Raw genomic sequence first — 21,612 nt, 5'->3', positions numbered from 1 at the left:
TTTCTTTCTTCTCCCCACCAGCAAACTCCTGTTTTGCATTCCTTAGTGGCAGGCTTCTGCTGGGAGTAGGGCAGGCTTTGTTGTCTTCACAGCCTCAGGCTTAGGCAGGGTTTGGATTCTTGGGTCTCAGGGACAAAGCTTTTCCAGTGTCCTTGCCTCTTCCTCCCTTGGCAGCTAAGTTCTGCCTTGTATCTGTCTGTCATTAGTTTGGAGGGAGAGAGTTTGTGTCCCTCCCCAGTGGTGTAACTCTGGTATCATGATAGGATCCTAGGCCCAAAATGGTTTTCATCCTGTCCCCAACCATGAGAAAGAGGAGTTTTACTTCTTCCTCTTTCCCAGAAGTAATAGATTTTCCCCTTGGATCTGGGAGCAGAAGGGTCTGCTACTGCTCCTGCAGTGACTTAAGGCTTTTTTACATTTATTAGGGAAAGGTATGGGGAAGGTGACGGGGCTTCCTGAATGTCCCCTAGCAGAGGAGGATCATCCCCCCTGCACTGTGCCAAGGAGGGGGACCTTTTCCAGTCTCCGTGCTGCGCCCAATCTTCCTTCTGAGCATTTGATGGAGGTCCATAGAAAAGAGCTTTCGATGAGTTTGAACTCTCATTTTTGTATCTGGGCATCCCAGCTATTCCAACTGATACGGTTACTCCGCTCTTAAGAATTTATTAAAATATTAACTGATTTCTTGTTACCTGTTTGTATGGTGATCATCTCTCTCTCCTGTGTTCTGCCAAGGGTGAAACAGATTATCCATCTCTCCTCAAAGGGGCTTTGTCACCCTCTGGAATTCAGTTCCCTGATGTGCTCAAGAAGTTAGGAATTTGAAGAGTATCTGTACTTTTCTCATTGCTAGGAACCATGTTCTCTTTGGAAACAAAATCTTTCTTTTAAAATCATACTTTAGAAACAGCTGGTTTTTCTGCCCAAGACCTCAGCTGGAAAGGGATGCCGAAACTTAAGTTACTTCTAAAACTGTCCTAACTGCTTCATCAGGCACACTTCCTTCGGGTCACACTGTGAAATATTTCTGGGAGAATATTAGAGTAAAGAGTTCATTTCATAAGATTCTTTTCTCTGTGATGTCACCTTGGGTTGGAACTTTATCCTACACTTGATGGACTCCACTCCTGAGTGGGAAGGCAAGGAAATCAGGTATTATTACTGACTTTATCATAAACAGTTATGCAAGGTCAAGGTTGGGAAGACCATGGAAGGTTATGTGATCTGTACAACTACAAGCTGACTGGTGACTCAAGTATCATGAACAAGCCATCCATTAATTTGTGCTGGAGCATTTTCAGTGTTGGTGATTTTATTATCTTTAAAGCTAGCTTATTTTATCTTCTTTTGTTTGTTTGACAGTTGCATTGCTCTTTGTATTGAACTGAAACTTTCCCTTTTCTAGTCAATTCTTAGCTATTGACTCTGATTCCTCAGTCTGGTGAGAGACAGCCTGGCATCTGTACCTACTCCCCAACAGAGGTGAGCAGTGGCCTCTCAAAAGTTGTTTTGTGGTGATCACCATGCTTCTCCTTACTTGATTTTGTTCTGCCTTTTCTTTAGACCCAGTCTCTATCCAACCATGAACCTGGCTAAAGTAATCACAATTTTGAGCCTACCTTTGGTCCTAAGAACTTGGTATTCATAAACAGACTTCCCAGATTTGAAATCGTAGCATTCCTAATGGTTTGCAGTTTGAATTTGCATTCTGGTTCTCTGTGTTTGGTAAAGAATCCCTGCTCAAGTTCTAGGCCTTGAGAAGTCTGGCTTCATGATAATCCATCAGTGGTTCCCAAGAGAAAGGAGGACTTGGGAATCTCTACCCTTTACACTTTACCAAGCAAGTTAATTCACACTTCCCCTTACCTAGTCCTTCACGTGCTTGGAGATGAACTCTGTTCATTCGCAGTCATCTCCTCTTTACACTAAACACTCCTGTTATCTCCTCATATGTTGCCTATGGGAATTTTAAGGAAAAGAAAATGTGTTGAGCCAATCATAGGTAGCACCTGCGTTTTTATACTTCCAAACTGGGTTTTCTGCTATGCTTTCTAAATTTGGATGGATGAAGATTCTAATCCTTATAAACCTGACACATAATGTACTGTCTTCACATTAAGGCATTAAGACAGTTTTTACAACAAGTTTTTTTGTGACAGAGTTTTGCTGTTGTTGCCCAGGCTTGAGTGCAATGGTGCGATCTTGGCTCACTGCAACCTCTGCCTCCAGGATCATTCAAGTGATTCTCCTGCCTCAGCTTCCTGAGTGCCTGGGATTACAGGCATGCGCCACCATGCCCAGCTAATTTTGTATTTTTAGTGTAGAGATGGGGTTTTCTCCATGTTGTTCAGGTTGATCTCGAACTGCCCTCCTTGGCCTCCCAAAGTACTGGGATTACAGGCATGAGCCACAACAGCAGGCCTTAAGAAGTGTTGTTTTTTTTTTTTTTTTTTAAGAAAAATATATGCATGGATTTAGGTTGAATAATCAAATATTTCTACAATTAATTAATAAAAACAGCAGTCTTCCACTTATTTTCTCTTTTCTTTCCTTCCCAGAAGCAACCACAATATTTAGCTAATTATTTAATTATTTTGACATTTACTCAATGTTTCTTTTTCTTTCTTTTTCTTTTCTTGAGATGGAGTCTCCCTCTGTCACGCAAGCTGGAGTGCAGCCGTGTGATCTTGGCTCACTGCAACCTCTGCCTCCCGGGTTCAAGTGATTCTCCTGCCTCAGCCTCCTCAGTAGCTGGGATTTTATGGATGCGCCACCACACCCGGCTAGTTTTTGTAGAGACAGAGTTTCACCATCTTGGCCAGGCTGGTCTCCAACTCCTGACCTCAAGTGATCTGCCTGCCTTGGCCTCCTAAAGGGCTGGGATTACAGGTGTGAGCCACCACACCCGGCCTATTTACTCAGTGTTTCTAAGTAACACATTTACATACTCTTTTTTTTATATTCAGTGTTTGATTATAACTGTGTGACTATTACTACAGAATAAAACATGTAGTACACTATCATTTTTCCCCTTGCCTATACGGTTTTTTGTTTCTTTCCCAGGTAATAATTGCCTTCTTATTTGATTACTTTTCCATGGACCTATCAGGCATTCAGTCTTTGTTGACTGTTTAAATCTCCTCTGAAGATGTTGAGATAAAGCAGGCATCCAGCTCTCTTAATCCTGTGGAAGGGATCTCTCCTGGAGCCTGCAGCCTACTTCCTTGTGTGGTGATTGTCCTCTACCTTAGTGTGAGCAGCAGCCTGGGATGTCACTTCCCCAGCATTTTGCGCATGTTCTTTCTTTCTTTTTTTTCTTCCATTGACATCTGTTTCCTGCATGCTATTTCACCTGTTTTCTTAGTTTATTCTCGTTTTGGTTGATCATATTCTCCAGTTGCTTCCTGAGAAGAGGTACATGGGAGAAGGTATGAAAATGTTGGTGGGCGCAGTGCCTCACACCTGTAATCCCAGCACCTTGGGAGGCTGAGGCAGATGGATCCAGAGGTCAGGAGATTGAGACCATCCTGATGAACACGGTGAAACCCCGACTCTACCAAAAATACAAAAAATTAGCCAGGGGTGGTGGCATGTACGTGTAGTCCCAGCTACTTGGGAGGCTGAGGCAGGAGAATCACTTGAACCTGGGAGGTGGAGGTTGCAGTCAGCTGAGGTCGTGCCACTGCACTCCAGCCTGGAGACAGAGCAAGACTCCATCTCAAAAAAAAAAAAAAAAGGTCTTCATTCTACCCTAAATTTAAGCAATAGTTTAGCTGACTGGAAACTACTAAAATGGACATCCATTTTTCTCAGAATTTTGAAGGCATTTTGCCATTGCCTTTTTAAAAACAACTTTTAATTTTGAAATAATTTTGTTTATAGAACATGTCAAAGATAGTTGAGAGTTCTGTATGCCTTTTCCCTGGCTTCCCCTCATGCTGTAATTTTTCATAACTGTGGTACATTTGTCACCAATAAGAAATTCACACTGCTAGCTAAACTGTAAAGTCTAATCATATTTCTCTTTAGTCATATTTCACCATGTTTCTCTAACATCCTTTGTCTGCTCTAGGATCAAATCCAGGATACCAAGCTGTGATTAAGCCATCACGATTTGTTAGTCTCCTCCAATCTGTGTCAGTTGCTCAAGCTTTTTCTTACTTTTAATAACTTTTGAAGCGTGCTGGTCAGTATTTTGTAGAATGTCCCTTCATACGGTTTGTCTAATGTTTTCTTATGTTAAGACTTGGGTTATAGATCTTGGGGAATAATACCAGCGAGGTAAAAGTGTTCTCATTGCATCCTATTAGGGCAGCTGTTCCCAACCTTTTTGGCACCAGACACCAGTTTCATGGAAGACAGTTTTTCCATGGACTGGTGGGTGGTTGGGGGATTAGATGCTTATAAGGAATGAGTAACCTGATTCCTCGCATGCACAGTTCACAATAAGGTTTTCTCTCTTAGGGGAATCTAATGCCGCTGGTGATCTGACAGGAGGCAGAGCCCAGGCTGCAATGCCATTCACCTCCTGCTGTGCGCACCCACCACTCACCTCCTGTTATGCGGCCGGGGTTCCTAACACACTGCGGACCAGTTCTGGTTCCTGACCTGGGAGTTGCGGACCCCTGTGTTAGGGGAATGCATTATACCAACATAACATGTAACTGGTGACGTTAACTTTGATTGCTTGGTTCAGGTGGTAGTGCTTGGTTTTCCCACTGTGAAGCTGCTAATTTTCCTTGTCTTCTAAGTTTTGTTACTCTTCTGCTCACTTCCATTCTCCTAATCCTTATAGGTTAATGCCTTTCAAGATTAGTCCTTTTGCTCTCATTTTAATGGTGTTTCTGGAGGAAAGGAAATGAGATATGTGTGTTCACTCTGTTATTCTGGAGTTTGTCTTCCCTCTTTCTTTCTTTTTTTTTTTTTTTTGTTATTTAGTTTTTATTTTATAATCATAGACTTAACTCTGCAATCCAGCTGGGCATGGAAGGGAACAAGGAAATCATGGAACCCAAAGGGTACTGCAGCGACAGCACAGACTCTAGGATACTGCGAGCAAGTGGGGTGGAGGGCACTCTCCTGAGCTGCAGAAGGAATGGTCTGGTGGTTAAGATAAAACACTAGTCAAACTCATTCAAGGTGTCCACAATCAGCAATGGTGATCTTCCTGCTGGTTTTGCCGTTCCTGGACCCAAAGCGCTCCATGGCCTCCACAATCTTCATGCCTTCTTTCACCTTGCCAAAAGCCACATGCTTGCCATCCAGCCACTCGGTCTTGGCAGTACACATGAAAAACTGGGAACCCTTTGTGTTGGGTCCAGCGTTTGCCATGGACAAGATGGCAGGACCTGTATGCTTTAGGATGAAGTTCTCCTCATCACATTTCTCCCTATACATGGACTTGCCACCAGTGCCATTATGGCGTATGAAGTCACCACCCTGACACATACACCCTGGAATAATTCTGTGAAAGCAGGAACCCTTATAACCAAATCCTTTCTCTCCAGTGCCCAGAGCATGAAAGTTTTCTGCTGTCTTTGGAAACTTGTCTGCAAATAGCTCGAAGGAGACGTGGCCCAAGGGCTTGCCCTTGACGGCAATGTTGAAGAACACGGTGGGGTTGACCATGGCTGGTACTATAGAGGGCTCCTGGTGGCAGCAGCGCCTGCAAAGCCCCCTTTCTCTTTTACTGTTTTTTCTTTTCACCCTTTCTCCCTTCTAAATTAATGGAAGGTCAAATCCTGAACATGTAGGCCATTTTAAGGACTTGGCCTTTCACTTGGAATAAGAAGGGCTGCTGAGTGTAGCCTGCAGAGGATCCAAAGTGGAATCAAGGGGTTAGTTAGGAGACTGTGGAGATTAGCCACGACCGAGCATGGACCAAGCTCGTGGCAGCATTTTGAAGCTGGGAGGGATTATGCAAATAGCAGGTATCATTATTATTTGGTGGAAGCATCTTAGTACTGAGGACAGTTGAGTGCAGTGGAAATATATTAAAAACAAGGATTAGGCTGGGTGCGGTTGCTCAAGCCTGTAATCCCAGCACTTTGGGAGGCTGAGGCGGGTGGATCACGAGGTCAAGAGATTGAGACCATCCTGGTCAACATGGTAAAACCCTGTCTCTACTAAAAATACAAAAAATTAGCGGGGCATGGTGGCACATGCCTGTAATCCCAGCTTCTCAGGAGGCTGAGGCAGGAGAACTGCTTGAACCCGGGAGGTGGAGGTTGCAGTGAGCCGAGATCGCACCATTGCACTCCAGCCTGGGTAACAAGAGCGAAACTCCGTCTCAGAAAAAAAAACAAGAATTAGATATAACATGTGACAACATAGATAGATGGAAAAACAGTACTTGGTGAAAAAGTAGCAAACAAATGAGATATACAATAGCATATAAGTATATTACAAATGAATGCCCAGAGATTGAGAACACATTTCGCAATGAGTATTCGAATACATTTACATGCAAACAAAGAACTGTGTTAAACACCTTAAAATATTTGCCTATGGGGAGGAGGGTAGTGGTGGGGTAATAGGTGGAAAAGGAATAAACAAATCAAAGATAAATAACCAGAGAGAGGGGAAGGCTTTAGAATGTGAAGAAAGCTACATGCAATCTTAAGTATATACTGTTTGGGGCAATTCATATAACTTTTTGTGCTTTAGTTTCCACTCCTGTAAAATGGGGTAGTAGCACCTATTTACTGTGCTTACCACAGAATTGAGTGAGGCAATATGTGAAATGCTTTCTTTCCCCTTTACCTCCACAGGGTAACACTGTTGCTTTAAGGAAAGTCTGTGCTGAGTTCCATTCTTGTGAGATGGAAACAGGGGAATTGTGCTTCCTTATCATATGTTTTTAATTCATTTCTCCCTTCTCTTCATGCAGGGCTTACCACCCAAAAGATGGAAGGCAGAAGATACCCACCTGAGTTGCCCAGAGCCCACGGTGTTTGCTTTCTCACCATTCCGGCGTCCATCTTTGAACGCTTTGCGAAAAATGTGGATATCCAGTTTTGAACAATCCAAGAAAGAAGCCCAGGCACTAAGGTGGCTGGTTGATAGGAATCAAAATTTTTCATCTCAAGAGTTTTGGGCCTTAGTATTCAAGGACTGATTTCAAAAAAGATCAGAATGACACGATGTAGAGCCTTCTTGAGGTTTATTATCTAGGTTGCCTTAATATTTGAACGGAATAGCCATTCTGTTGACTATCCGTTAGGATAAGAATTAGTTGCTACAGTACTCATAATGAGCCCTCTCAAAGAATAGATGTAAATTACCCTTCGGGGTTGCCTCTATGTATTTTATACTAAACAAGGAAATATTTCTTATGGACACTGGTTATCTTCCATGTCCGTGTCTGTGGACCCACATACTTACTGCCTTTTGTGGAAATTCACCTAGAGTGAGCACTTTCCTTGTGCGATGGAGGCTCAGGATCTAGCTGTAGATTCTTGAGACTTACCTCCCTCTCAACAGCTTATTGGTATTTGGCAAGCCCAGTGTCCTGCAGCCGAGCATGAATGTGAAATACATTAGAACTTGGCAATGAGAGATCCCATCTGTTGGTTTCCAGGGATGTAAGTGAGTAATAAAAGCTGTTTCAGGTTTATCCGCTGTCCACTCTTCAAGTGAAAAGAACGTATGTGCGTCTCTCTCCTCTCCATACCCAGCCACCTCTCTAACCTTTAGTTACACCTTGTCCTCTCGTCTCTCATTTCCCCTTCCAAGTAGAATGTCTTGTAAAGACACAGTAACCCCGGTGTGTTTTGATTAGTGAGATGTTACCACTTATTTCTTCTACTGCTGGGCAGAATAGTATCAAGAATGGCTATGATTCTGATTCAGTCTGTACAGCCTGGTCATTTTGAGCAGCATGAAAGTAGAAGTGAATCCCCACAGGAGCTCCAGTTGTGCTGAAGCTGTTTGTCTTTTTGTAGGATGATGTAGCCTGTCGTGGTGGCAGCCACAAGCATTTAGTGTGTGAGCACTTCCTGTCATTTCTGATCCTGTCACAGAGAAAGTTCAGCTGTCCTGTCTGGGACATCTACTGGAGCACCTCAGAAGACAAGGAGGAAAACACTGGCTTGCGTTTTCTTTCCAATGTGAGGGAGGGGAGGCTTATAGATGATACCAAAAGCCTCTTGCCACTGTTGTGTCATGGTTTCCATTCTTCGTCATGGAAAGCCACAAGCCACAGAAGGTAGCCAGAGGACGGGAAGAGTCTGTGGTGCTCATGTCTGTGTCATGGCATACGGGGGAATTGACGGGTTCTTCCTTAGCATCAGCCCCTTATTTTATTGAAGGCCGCTGGGGTGCTTGGCAGTGACCATTGTCTTCATTAGGTAGCTCTGGCTGGGTTTTGTCAGCCAGTATGTGAGAAAGGAGAGCCAAAACCAGTACCTCCTTATAGAAGCCAGAAGGGTCACATTGGGTGGGAGAAGGTGTCTGTAACTGGGTTCTTCCCAATCCCAGCTCTGCCATTAACTAAGTATGATCTTGGACAGATCTCTGAATCTCCATAGGCCTTAGTTTTTGTATCTAAAAAGAAGTGATTGGGCTGGTCTTGGAAGGTTTTTTCTTTTTTTTTTTCCCTATATAACATTTTTAATTGTTCATCAACATTTAAGAAATTTAATTTTGTAGATGTTTTTACTAAAGACAGTAACAAACTATTTGGAACTGCTGTGTATTATTCAGGGGAAGCACCATCTTTGGAGGAAGGAGCATACTTAATGGGTAGTATTGAGGATGAAAGGGAATTTCTCTCTGTGATTTTATTTGATAATATTAAAGAAATAAAGACTGGAAACGGGGATTGCTTGTTAAAGGTCAGATTTTAAATGGCGTGTAAAATGAAGTGGGTTTTTTTTTTTTTAAACCCGCAATAGAAAGCCTGAGAGGTGACTTATACCTCTGGTAAGATATTTTCATGATTAATTTCAGCTCTCCTCCATAAATGCCTTCGGCAGATACCCAGTGGTTGTGTGCTATCATATGTCTTAAACCTCAACTTTTCATGCAATCTCATTCCATCTTAGTTCTTCATCAAGTCCATAGATGAAATCTTCTCTAAGCGTTTCTGAAATATGTATCCCTGAACAAATTTAGTGAAATAAAATCATTAATCTGTGTTGATCCCATTTGCCATATATCTTTCACTTTACCTCACTGTCTCTGTTTGTGAAATATTTTAAGAAAGCAACCTGCCTCACAGGGCTGTTGTGAGGAATGCCTCATGTCTGTGAAGGAGTTTGTATAATGCAACATTTTGCTTAGTGCTTTAGTATATTTTACTTGGATTGCTTTCAAGGAGTATTTGGATTGTTTTCAAAGAGGTGTTTTTTTTTTTTTTTTGAGACAGAGTCTTGCTCTGTCACCTAGGCTGGATTGCAGTGGCATGATCTTAGCTTATTGCAACCTCCGCCTCCCAGGTTCAAGCGATTCTTCTGCCTCAGCCTCCTGAGTAGCTGGGATTACAGGTGCCCACCACCATGCCCGGCCAACTTCTTGTATTTTTTTTTAGTAGAGATGGGGTTTCAGCATTTGGCCAGGCTGGTCTTGAACTCCTGTCCATAAGTGATCCACCCACCTCAGCCTTCCAAAGTGCTGGGATTACAGGCATGAGCCGCTGTGCCTGGCCATTCAAGGACTAATTTTTTAAAGCAGTGTGACAGAGTGGTCAGAAGCCTTTTCAGAAATGTTGGAGAAAATGATCACTAATGCTAGTTGATAGTCTTCACCTAAAAATGGATGCAACTTTGATCCTCAATTATGCAGCAAATATATTTTGGAGCCTGAATGCTGACTGGCTTCTTTGTTGCTGTTAAGGACTAGAGTCTAGTAACTAGAATATCAGTTGGGGTCATTATCATTATTAGTAACAGATCGGAAATACATAGTGTTCTATGCATTACTCAGAAATAAAAGAAGTGAAAATGAGCATCATTCCTTCGACCACACATTGTATATTACAAATAGAAGAACCTGCTCCATATCTAACAAAGACTGTGTGAATCCAAGCACAGTGCTGACCTGAGCTTGGAATGCCCAGTAAAATGTGCATTTTAAAAAGTCATTAACAGGATATAATTCCTGCTAAAGTTGACAATTCGTTAGGAGAATTCAGTTGTCTTAGTCTGTTCAGGCTGCTATAAACAGAATATGATAGACTGGGTGGCTTATAAGCAAGAGAAGTTGATTGGTCACAGTTCTAGAGGCTGGGAAGTACAAGATCAGGGTGCCAGCAGATTTGGTGTCTGGGAGAGTCCATTTCCTGGTTCATAGGTGGTTATCTTCTTGCTGTGTCCTTACATGGCAGAAGGGGCGACAGAGCTCTCAGAAGTCACCACCCTCATGATCTCACTCTCCCAAGTCTCCTCCTCCTAATGCCATCACATTGGGAGTTAGAATTTTAATATGAATACTGGGAAACACAGAATTCAGTCTATAGCATCAGTATAGAGTTAATTTTCAGTGAACTGTGTTGATTACCCCGAAAGCAAGATGAGTACATCTTGCATAAGTGACATATGTCTTCCTTGGAGTCTTCGAAGTACACTACTTAGAAATTAATAGACCAAGAATAGTGGTGGTTAGTTTGTTTCAAGTAACTTTGCAATCCTGACTATTTTGCAAATAATTTTCTTTAGGAAATTTCTTTTAATTTTTACTGTTAGTGGTCATGTCTTTACTGTATAATTCTAATCTCAATATATATCTTGTCTTCTGATTACAGACATAAAAATGCTTGAAAAACTCAGGATATAGAATTATGACTGTAAGAAATATCTAGTTTTAGTTGCCACTCTGCAACATACTGTCTTTATCTTGGTCGAGTTATTTGGCCTTTCTGATACTCAATTTGCTCATCTGTAAAGTGGATGTCATAATATCCAGCCTCCTTGTGAGGCTTTGTGATGATTAAGCTAGTGTTCACTTAGCTCAATAGATGCTGGCTGTGGTGGTTACAGTTATCTGTAGTCATTACCCTTTTGTTTTTGAAGAGCTTGATGGAGACTTGTCTGGAAAACAGGAAATCATTGATGATAGTGGCAGGGGTGGTACACATTTACTGTGTTACAAAATAGGCATTGTACTAGGCACCATTGCTGATAGGAGGAAGACATAGGAGAGAGAGGTGTGAAGGCTTCTGGGTAGGGCTGTTCGATACTATGATGGTGTTAAAAGCAAGGACTGAGGAATGCTTAAGTTATTCTCTGACTCTTCCTGCCCTCCCTGGGATTTCTGGTGGCGTTCTGCATAAAGCTCTCAATAGGATAATGAGACTCAAATGGCCTCTTTATGGTAGCTTTGCAAACCTCATAAATGGAGTACACTGATTTCTTATAAAAGCTGGATGTGAGCATATTATTTAGAATTGAAGTCTAACAAGGAGAGGGTCTTTTACTGCCTTTCTATTCCTAATTCTGAATCTTGGGACTAGTATATTCAATGTGCTTACGATAAGAAAGAGGAGAGAAAAATGACTAGATCTATAGGTCTTGACCCTGCTTGCTTATACTGAAGAAGGAGAAAAGGAGCCTGATCAGACTTTCTGCTAGGAGACAAGCCCTCTCTTGCTCTCCATATGATATGGATGCAGGAATATGGAGGACAGTGCATGGGAGCTTACTTTAAAGTCATATTAACCTTTCTCACTAGTAAAATGTGGTTCCGTCAATATGCTGGGATTCAACCCATTGAATTAACCACCCCATTGCTGCTGGTAGTAGGTCCAATTAAGGAGAACAGCAAGGGGCAGAGGCGTCGGACAAGAAGCAACTCTTTAGGATTATTGTCCTCTCAACTCATTGGGCTTATCAGGCAAGCCTCTGGACAGTCAGACGTGTAGCTGTGTCCCAACGAGGATGTGACCAGCAGAGACCTTCTTTTATCTTCCTGAGGCTTCTTCCCTGCTATATACCCTTGCCACTTTGTATCCTCCAGTGACATGAGTGGTTAAATTATTGTCTCTGAGCCTCTGAAATGAGTCAAAAGTGGACATTGATTAATGCCTCCAATGGCATTTTGAGCATTAGGCCAAAAATTCATTCCTCATTTTATTTCCCCCGCAAACCATAACCACATCATCCAACCCAGCTCACCAGAAAAGATGATTCAGTTAGCTCAAATAGGCCTTTATGAATGTTTGAAATTTTAAACTCCTGCATTAAAAAAACAAAACAAAACTGATTTTGAAGATAATTGCATTTGAAGACCATTACTGTGGGTAGGGGGTAATATTAATGGTTTTGGGTCAGGATATTATACCAAGAGCTTTTGGAATGAATGTAACGTAAGTTGCTTCTTATGTAAACGGAATAAATTCATCTGATGAGTCCACTCATGGGGAAAAAAGCCAGTTTTACATCAAAATGTCCTCAGTGAAGCAATAAAAATGATGAATTTTATTAAATCTTGACCTTTAAGTACATGCGTTTTTTTTGTTTTTTTTGTTTTTTTGTGGGTTTTTTTTGTATTTTCAGTAGAGACAGGGTTTCTTCATGTTGGCCATGCTGGTCTTGACCTCTTGACCTCAGGTGTTCCACCCACCTTGGCCTCCCAAAGTGCAGGATTACAGGTGTGAGCCACTGCACCCAGCCAGTACATGTCTTTTTAATATTCTGTGTGACAAAAGTAAGAGGAAAACCTTGTGCTACACATCATTTTAACAGGAGTCTCAAGGTCAAGTGCTTGTGTGATTGAGTTGTGAGCTGAACTCGCTGCGTTTTCCATTTTTACTTAAAAAAATCCGGCAAACTGCTTACTCAGTCATGTGTTTTTGTCAGTAATTTTTGTGAAAACAAAGTGAGTCTGTCACTTTAAGAGAATTTGTTGCCAGTGTTAAAAATTTCAGCTTTCAAGTGAAAAGTTAAATTTTGGAAAATGAATATCCACACAACTTCGCAATACTTAAAAGACTTTTCTGATGAGATTGGTGGTAATATTAGCAAACGTTACTTTTGACACTGAATAAATGCGGAAATGATGATGTGAAAGAATGTTTTTAGTTTGTTTATCATTTGTTTTTATAATTCTAAGGAAGGAAGTGTTAAGTACTGGAGAGAGCCATTTTTACAAGTTGAATACTTTTGTTTTTAGTTGAGAAGTTCTATAAGTGAAGATTTTAAAAATCTTTTTTTTTTTTTAATTTGAAAATTGGAGTAAGTTAAAAGAGAACCAGAGCTATCAATCAATGAATGGAAAGAAGCCTTGGTTTTTCAATTGTGAAACAAGGAAAAAAATATATTAAGGAACATGAAGAAAATGCCTTAAAAAACGTATGAAGGAAATTATGATTATTTTGCATCACTCAGATATTAAACTGCCTGCAGTTTATTAACAAAGTCTATATATTTTTATCGAGCATTTACTATGTGCCAGGAATTATTTTGGGCAAAGTGGATACAGTAGTGAATGGAACTCACAAACCGCCTGCCACCACGGAGCTTACATTCTAATTCTGCAGGGAATTAGAATGGAAATGCTTTAGCAAAATGAAAACCACTTCTAGGAAGCTTTTATGTCTTTGCTTTGTGGATGCCTCGCAAGATAGAATTTACCTCCTGAATCTCTGTCACTCTATTTGAAACATGAAATGTGATACAAATGGATTCTATTTATAGAGTATATTAAATGGGCTATATTATTAATGAGATGTGTTAAAAGTACTAAAACTTCAAATTTGAAGTGAGCTGCCAAGTCCAGAAGTAAATCCTTTTCATTTTTTATTCCAGTGTTTATTCTTCTTCCACAGGGGAGGAGGCCTTTTTTTTCTGTCAACACTGGGCAATTTGCACAAGAATAAGAACGGACTTGGGGGATGAAAATAACTATGGTGAGCCCTCAGGGGCAAGCGGTTCTGCTCCAGCGGACCTTAGGTTCTGTTCACCTTAGGTTGAGGCTGGGGTGAGTCAATATTTACACAGCCTTAGTGCCTCAGAAAAGGTGAAGAATTTTATCTTATGAGCTGGTCTCTGTGTCTTTCAGCAGGGTACGTTTTCTAGAAAGAATGTGACAATAGGTAGAGTGACCTTATAATTTATCATCCAAATTGGGGCACTCTGAGATTGAAAGAGGCACTATCGATGAAGCCAGGACAATAGGCATAAACTGGGATGTGTGGCCACCTGAGCTCTACGGGGTGTAGGGGAGAAAAAGGTGTTTCAGTACCGCTGTGTATAGAAACAGTCTGGTGATGGGATGCTTGGATAAGTAAAAAGGTTACTGGTATTTATCAAGGGGCCCGTGTATGCTGGACACTTTGCTGGATTCTGTCCGGTATAATGGTACCTCAATAACCATTTGAGGCAGATAGTTTGTTTTGTTTTTGTTATTGTTTGTTTGTTTGTTTGTTTATTTATTTATTGAGATGGAATCTTGCTCCATTGCCCACGCTGGAGTGCAGTGGCACAATCTCAGCTCACTGCAACCTCCGCCTCCCGGATTCAAGTGATTCTCCTGTCTCAGCCTCCTGAGTATCTGGGTTTACAGGTATGTGCCACCATGCCTGGCCAATTTTTGTATTTTTAGTAGAGATGGGGTTTCACCATGTTGGCCAGACTAGTGTTGAACTCATGACCTCAAGTGATCTACCCCCCTGAGCCTCCCGAAGTGCTGGGATTACAGGATGAGCCAGTGTGCCTGACTGAAGTAGGTAGTTTTTTATTTTATTGCTTTTCTAATACTAAACAAAATGAAACGGAAATAATCTAGTTATGGTGGGGTGAAATTTTAAACTTCTTTTCATTATGAGAAGTCAGTAGTTAAGATTTGCTGATAGTTTCTTTTTGTGGTGGCAGAGCAGATCCAAAGCCTCCTGGTGGAGATGATCTAGAACCTCGTGTGCAAGCCCTTTACATATGGTGATGTAAGGCACGTAGCCTCCCTTTGTTCTCTAGTGTGGGGGTAATTTTCTGTGTTTAGAAAGGATAGTGCCTTCACCAAACACCTTAGTTATGAAAAATTCAAAAGTCAATTATTGGAAGAAGTGGCAATTTGAGAGTAGGTGCCATAAACTCTTGGAAAGCAAATTATCAAGACTTAGAGATCCTTCTTCCTCAACTTACAAAACCCATTTTCCCACAGCATCTCATTTTGAAGACGTTTTAGAGCTACAAAAATGATTTAAGAATACTATAAGTAACACTCGAATGTTCTTCAGTTAGAGTCACCAGTTGATAATATCTTGCCACATTACTTCCTCTTAGAACAAGTTGGCACATCCAGGAGTTCAAGACCAGCCTGGGCAACATGGCAAAACCTCATCTCTCCCTCTAAAAAAAAAATAATAAAAATAGCCAGATGTTGTGGTATTTGTCTGTAGTCCCAGCTACCTGGGAGGCTGAGGTGAGAGAATCACCTGAGCCCAGGAAGTCTAGGCTGCAGTGAGCCAGGATGGTGCCACTGTACTCCAGCCTGGGCAAACAAGCAAAACCCTGACTGAAAAATAAATAATAAATAAACTTTAAAAAGGGATATTCTGTAAGGCAAATGCTTTTGACTCTTCGGAAATGTCAGTGTCATAAGAGACCAAAACCAGTGTCAAACTAAGTAAAACAGGAGAACTGGTCTAGATTAACAGAGGGATGTGTAAAAATATATGCAACTATCAATTGGATCTTGAATTGGAAAGAAATATAATAAATCATCACTGAGGCAATTAGAAAACTATAAATATGGACTGTGTATTAAATAATATTATTATATTAGTGTTAAATTTATTCGGTATAATAATGGTATTGTGATTACTCAGAAGAATGTTACTATGGTCAGAATGTTTGCTCCCCTCCAAAATTCATGTTGAAATCCTAACCTGCAAGATGATGGTATTAGGAGGTGTGGTCTCTAGGAGGTGACTAGGTCATGATGTTGGAGCTCTCATGAATGGGATTACTGTCCTTATAAAAGAGACCCAGAGTGCTGGGCTCAGTCTGTAATTCCAGCACTTTGGAAGGCTAAAGCAGGAAGATTGCATGAGCTCAGGAGTTCGAAACTAGCCTGAGCAACATGGCAAGACCCCATCTATTTAAAAAAGAGAGGGAAAGCCCAGAGAAACTCTCACTTGTTTTGCAATGTGAGGTTATAGGTGGTTGTTTATGAATCAGGAAACAGTCCTGCACCAGACACCAAATCAGCTGGCACCTTGATTTTGGACTTCCCAGCCCCTAGAACTGTAGAAAATAAGTTTCTTTTCTTTATAAGCCCCCTAGTATATAATATTTTGTTACAGCAGCCTGAATTAAGTGAGACAAATCACAGAAGATGGAGGGGTGAATTGTTACAATGGCTGCAACTTACTTTAAAACAGCATGTTGCCCAGGCTGGTCTTGAACTCCTGGACTCAAGTGGTCTGCCTGCCTCAGCCTCCCAATGTGCTGAGATTACAGGCATGAGCCACTGCACCCAGCCTTGTCTTATAGAATATCTCATAATGTAGATTTATCTTATTACCTTCTTGTGATTCGATTCATAGACCCCCTTCTTTTTTTGAGATTCAACGTTATTAGAACATCTCTAACGGACTAAAGAGACCCTGATTGAGGCTGGGTGTCAGAGAGGGGACCAGTTGCCTTTGAGTGGAGACTATTTGGGAAAACAGAGTCTGGGGTGGTGACTCAGGCTTTAACACCTAGGTCTGCAGACCAGTTTTTTTATGTAGTTCTGTGTGTGTGGGTGCACATGTATGTGCATGTACATGAATTTTTGGGATTGGGAGAATGAAGAGAAGGATAAAAATAAGTAGGAGGAAAATAAATAGGGGAAAGCAAAAGAAAACTTAAGAGGTGTGTGTGTGTGTGTGTGTGTGTGTGTGTGTGTATGAGGGTAATGGTGGTAGAGTATGGAGTCTTTTAATGCACATATTAATTTTTTCAGTTTTCTCTCTGTAACCAAGAACAACTCCTTGGGCTAATAGGCCCCTAAAATTCTTAGATTTATTAGAATAGTTAGAAAATCTTTTTGAGATTGGAAAGACAGAAGCTCATATTAAAATTGATGTTATTGTTTGAGATGACAAAGCAGGACATACCAATATAAATATAACATCCCAGGTTATGTAACTAACAGACGGCAGATTAAAACTTCAAACCCAAGTGTGTTTATGATAATGTATGATGGTTAATTTTATGTCATCTTGACTGGACTAAGGGATGTCCAGGTAGCTGGTAAAACATTATTTTTAGGTGTGTCTGTGAGGGAGTTTTCAGAGATCAGCATTTAAATCAGTCAGTGGAGGCTGCTGTAGTTTTTTTGCAATATTCCTGAAAAAACTGTTCATTTTCCCCATTGATGTGGAAAAATCCAGTTGTACTCTTATAACCTGAAGTATTTACAAGTGGAAGGGAGCCTGTGTTTGCGCTTATAAGTGAGCCTGTTTTTTTGAAGATATAATATTGATACTGGAATATGAATAATCTGGTTTGCACATATTAAACAGTTGGAAAATCCTGCAGCAGCGGTGTTAGCCTTAAACAATACTCCCATTGATAAGAAGGCCTAGGTGTGGTGGTCTCTCACCTGATTTGTTTGCAGTGTGCCCTTGTAATTCTGCGTACAAAGTATTTCCATTCTCCATGGTGAGTACTGGCAGAATAAGGCTCACAAAGGACTGTGAAGTAAAGATCACATATTAGTGTAAACAACAAAAGTTCAGAAAAAAATACTGTTGCGATTTCAGAAGTGACACTATTGTAAACCATGATCATAGTTATGGGAAATGACCATAAAGTTCAAAGAGAAATAGCCTATGAAGTCATCCCCCATGCCTTACTTGTTATGCCCCTCCCCATAAGAGTCTCAGATCTGAGAAACAAAGACGCCATTAATCAAGTCTGTTATTCTTTCTAATTTGATTCTTTTTTAGAGATGGGGTTTTACCATGTTGGTCAGGAGGTTGGTCTCAAACTCCTCACCTCATGATCCACCCGCCTCGGCCTCCCAAAGTGCTGAGATTACAGGCATGAGCCACTGTGCCCAGACTCTAATTTGAATTTCCTTTCGTTTTTACAATTATAGAAGATAATGTGTTGTGGTCAATTTTATGTGCCAACCTGACTGGGCTAAGGGATGCTCAGGTTGCTGGTAAAACATTATTTCTGGGTGTGTCTGTGAGAGTGTTTCCAGAAGAGATGAGTATTTGACTCAGTAACTGACGAAGTAAAAAAGATCGACGATGAAAGCAGGTGTTATTTCATCCACTGAGGGCTTAGGTAGAACAAAAAGGCCAAGCAAGAGCGGGTTATCTCTCTGTTCTTGGGCTTATCTTCTTTCAAGTACTCCAGGTTCTTGGACCTTCAGACTCAGACTGAGAATTACCCTCCTCCTGCCTTCTACCTTCCTCAGACGTTCAGACTCAGACCGGGGCTTACATCATCAGCTCCTTTGGTTCTGAGGCCTTTGGGCTTACAGGGAATTGCACCACCAACCCTCTTTGTTCTCCAGATTGTGGGGCAGATGGTGGGACTTCTTGACCTTCATAACTGAGTGAGCCAATTCCCATAATAAATCTTCTCATCTATGTCTAACCTCCTATGGGTTCTGTTTCTCTGAAGAACCCTGACAAATGTGACGTGGTTCTCCAAAATTCATATTCTGCCTATCTTTTGAAATACCAATAACACAACAAACAAATTTTACTATAGTCAGAGGCTTTCAAATTTTCAAAAAGTTAGGGGGAGGGATGACAATAACAAGTAACAGAGCTATGTGGATAATGAAGAAAAAGAGAAAAAATGCACTTTCTGAGAAGATATAAACAGCGTTAAGTTGGTGAAGCAGAATTGTACAGTGGAGCTGATTCACACAGTGTAATTCCAGGAAAAGAGGCTTTCTATTGGTTTCTTTACTGAGGCCAAAGTCTTAGTTTTGATTTCAGGAAATCCCCAAACAGGAAATAAGATGTTGCAAGCTTTGGGCTTTGGGGATAGACTCAGGAGAGAGAAATATTAACAACCTAAAAATTGCTCAGTGAATTCTTGGCTTCTGAGGGCATGTCACCGAGCCAAGGTGAAGCCACCCTTTCTCTCTCTCTCTGCAGCTGGCTCAGATGCCAGACCTTACTACCCAGCACCCCAGAACTAGTGATTGATCAACACAACCACATTCCCCATGTCCTCACAGGGGCTCTGTTGAAGTTGCACAATCCTTTAGCAAACTTAAGGGGTCATTCATGAAGGGCACAAAAAACAAGGAGAAAACAACTTCTAATCTTGTGCAGACAAGAAAGAATCTGTTTTGGCAATAGCAAGGGAGGGAGTCTGTAGAACTCTGGGGTTTCTGCAGTGATCTCAGTGCTGGCAGCCTCTGGGATGACCTTGGAAAAGACTTTCAGTCTGTGTCAACTTGATCAGAATCTCCAGACAAAATACGCGTGCGTTCAGCTAAACCGTTTCCAACATTTGCCTGTTTGACATCATATAGGCACAGTCTTCATCGCACTGGGCTTTGATTTTGCTCTCATAAAAGATGTTGGCAAGGGATCTCTGTCTACCTCCATTCCCTCTTTGTCTAACACCGCTACAAGCAAATTTTAGGGAAGCATTCAACAATCAAGATTTATCAAGCAAGCTATTGCACCATTCATGTAGCCAGAATATGGTGGAGTTGGGTTTACGTGAATTTGAAGATGGCTGGAAAGTGACACTAGGGACTACAAACCTGAAGTGTTCAACAGGATTTACAAAGCGTTTGAAACGTTGCTCTCCTCATATGGGCACGCTGCTTCCCAATTAAACAGAAAACTTGGTCTTGGGCTGTGCACAGCTTCTCTCATGTTCACATGTGTTCCATATGTCCTCAGGGCACTGCCCACTGGGATAATTGATTAATCTGAGGTGGTCATTAATTGTTTGATGTCTGTTGTGGAGGAGGATGGGGTGGTCCCAGGGTAAGCTAATTTGAGGACAGCCAGGGGTGAGAGTGACAGCATCTCTATTCTCTCATGTTCTGCCAAGTCCCGACATTCAAAGTGAGCTTGGCAATTATCTAACAAAGAAAAGAACGACATGTGGCTTTTCCCAGTGGGGGATTTCATTGTCCATTTGTGTCCCTTTGTTTACTGCCTCTCAAAGAAACCATGACAACCATGTTTGTCTCTGTTTCCTCTCCCCTCCATGTCTCTGGTTCCATCTGTTAGATATTCACTGATGAAGTCAACTTTTCATCTTTCTCATTATAAGTGAAAATACACTAGTGTGGGTTCATTTAAACAAAAATAATTAAAAATCAAAATGGGATACTTGGCTTGATAGACTGTTAAATAACTTGTCCACACTTGCTTAATTTTCGCCAGCATGTGGACATACTCATTTATCTGATTCGGCAGAATGTGCCTGTGCGATGTGAAGAAATGCGTCATCACATGGGAAAAGAAAGCCCTGTTTTGAAGGTAACGTGCATAACAGGAAAGTGGCCCTTCATTCTCAGGCCAGGTGGTGCACATTTTTTTTCTAACTCCAAAATCTCAGGTAGTGGCTGCCAGGAATACCTCTCTCCTTCCTCATAAGGTAGTATAGCTTTGTAAGGCTTTTTACAAGCCTGTGGAGTTGCTTGGCTATTTGATGAACAAGAGACACAGAAAGCAGTGACTGTGGCTTCACCCTCAGCAGGATACAAGTGGAGTTACTTTTTGTGTAAAGTGTCATTTACAACTGAGTCCCATTGACAGAGCCATTCAAGACACAGCCATCCCAGGCCTGGGAGTCCTGGCTTATATCTAGTTTTGTCTTTGTTATTAAACCTTTATGACCTTGAGCAAAACATTTTGTCTCGATGTGAACCCCAGCTCCTTCGTATGTAGAATGAAGTGAAACTAGATGACATACACATTCCCAAACAGCTTTAAAATGGTACAATTCTGTCATGGCTAACCACTGGCTGATGACTTTGCTAGTTTTCATCTTCTACCCATTATATATGTTATAGCCTCTATCCTCTTTTTATCTCACTTTGTAATGTTTCTCATCTGTCTTGCCTGTTTTGTATTTTCCACTCTCATCTATTTTAATTTACTATTTTAGCCCTTTAGTGTTGCTATGAAGAAATATCGGGGGCTGGGTAAGAGGTTTATTTGGCTCACAGTTCTTTAGGCTGTACAAGAAGCATGATACCAGCATCTGCATCTGATGAAGGCTTTAGGCTGCTTCCACTCATGATGGAAGAGGAAGTGAGCTGGTGCATGCGGAGATCACATGGCAAGAGAGAAAGAGGTTAGGGTACAGGGCTCTTTTTTAACAACCAGCTCTCTAGAGGATAGCAGAGCAAGAACTCACTCACGCCCTCCCCTACTCCCCATCACCAGGAAGGGCATTTATCATGAGAGATCTGCTCCTATGACCAAACCCCTTTCCTTAGGCCTCACCTCCAACACCGGGGACCAAATTGGAGGAATCAAGTGTCCACACTATAGCATATACTTAGGACTTTAAAACATATTTAAAAATGCACTTTAGACCTAGCGCAATGGCTCACACCTGTAATCCCAGTACTTTTGGGAGGATGAGGCAGGTGGATCACCTGAGGTCAGGAGTTCGTGACCAGCCTGGCCAATATAGTGAAACCCCGTCTCTCTAAAAATACAAAAATTAGCCAGGTGTGGCGGTGGACACC

At 41.4% G+C, this 21,612-nt stretch overlaps 1 protein-coding gene and 1 pseudogene across 5 annotated transcripts in view; one reads left to right on the top strand and one right to left on the bottom strand.

Moving 5' to 3' along the window:
* Positions 1-12,427, top strand: part of POFUT3 (protein O-fucosyltransferase 3) — a 114,451-nt gene extending 102,024 nt beyond the window's left edge. For all 5 annotated transcript variants that reach the window (XM_035270256.3, XM_008979299.5, XM_008979297.5 and 2 more), the window contains one exon: positions 6,890-12,427. In XM_035270256.3, the coding sequence (XP_035126147.3) occupies positions 6,890-7,117 (228 nt within the window). In that variant the 3' untranslated portion in view covers positions 7,118-12,427. The remainder of the gene's footprint in view (positions 1-6,889) is intronic.
* Positions 5,131-5,628, bottom strand: LOC144578853 (peptidyl-prolyl cis-trans isomerase A pseudogene; annotated as a pseudogene).
* Positions 12,428-21,612: the final 9,185 nt, after the last annotated feature.

Source organism: Callithrix jacchus, chromosome 13, assembly GCF_049354715.1.
Source record: "Callithrix jacchus isolate 240 chromosome 13, calJac240_pri, whole genome shotgun sequence".
NCBI classification, from domain to species: domain Eukaryota; kingdom Metazoa; phylum Chordata; class Mammalia; order Primates; family Cebidae; genus Callithrix; species Callithrix jacchus.
The sequence above is the reverse complement of the archived record's forward strand: the minus strand, read 5'-3'. Positions and strand labels throughout refer to the sequence as shown.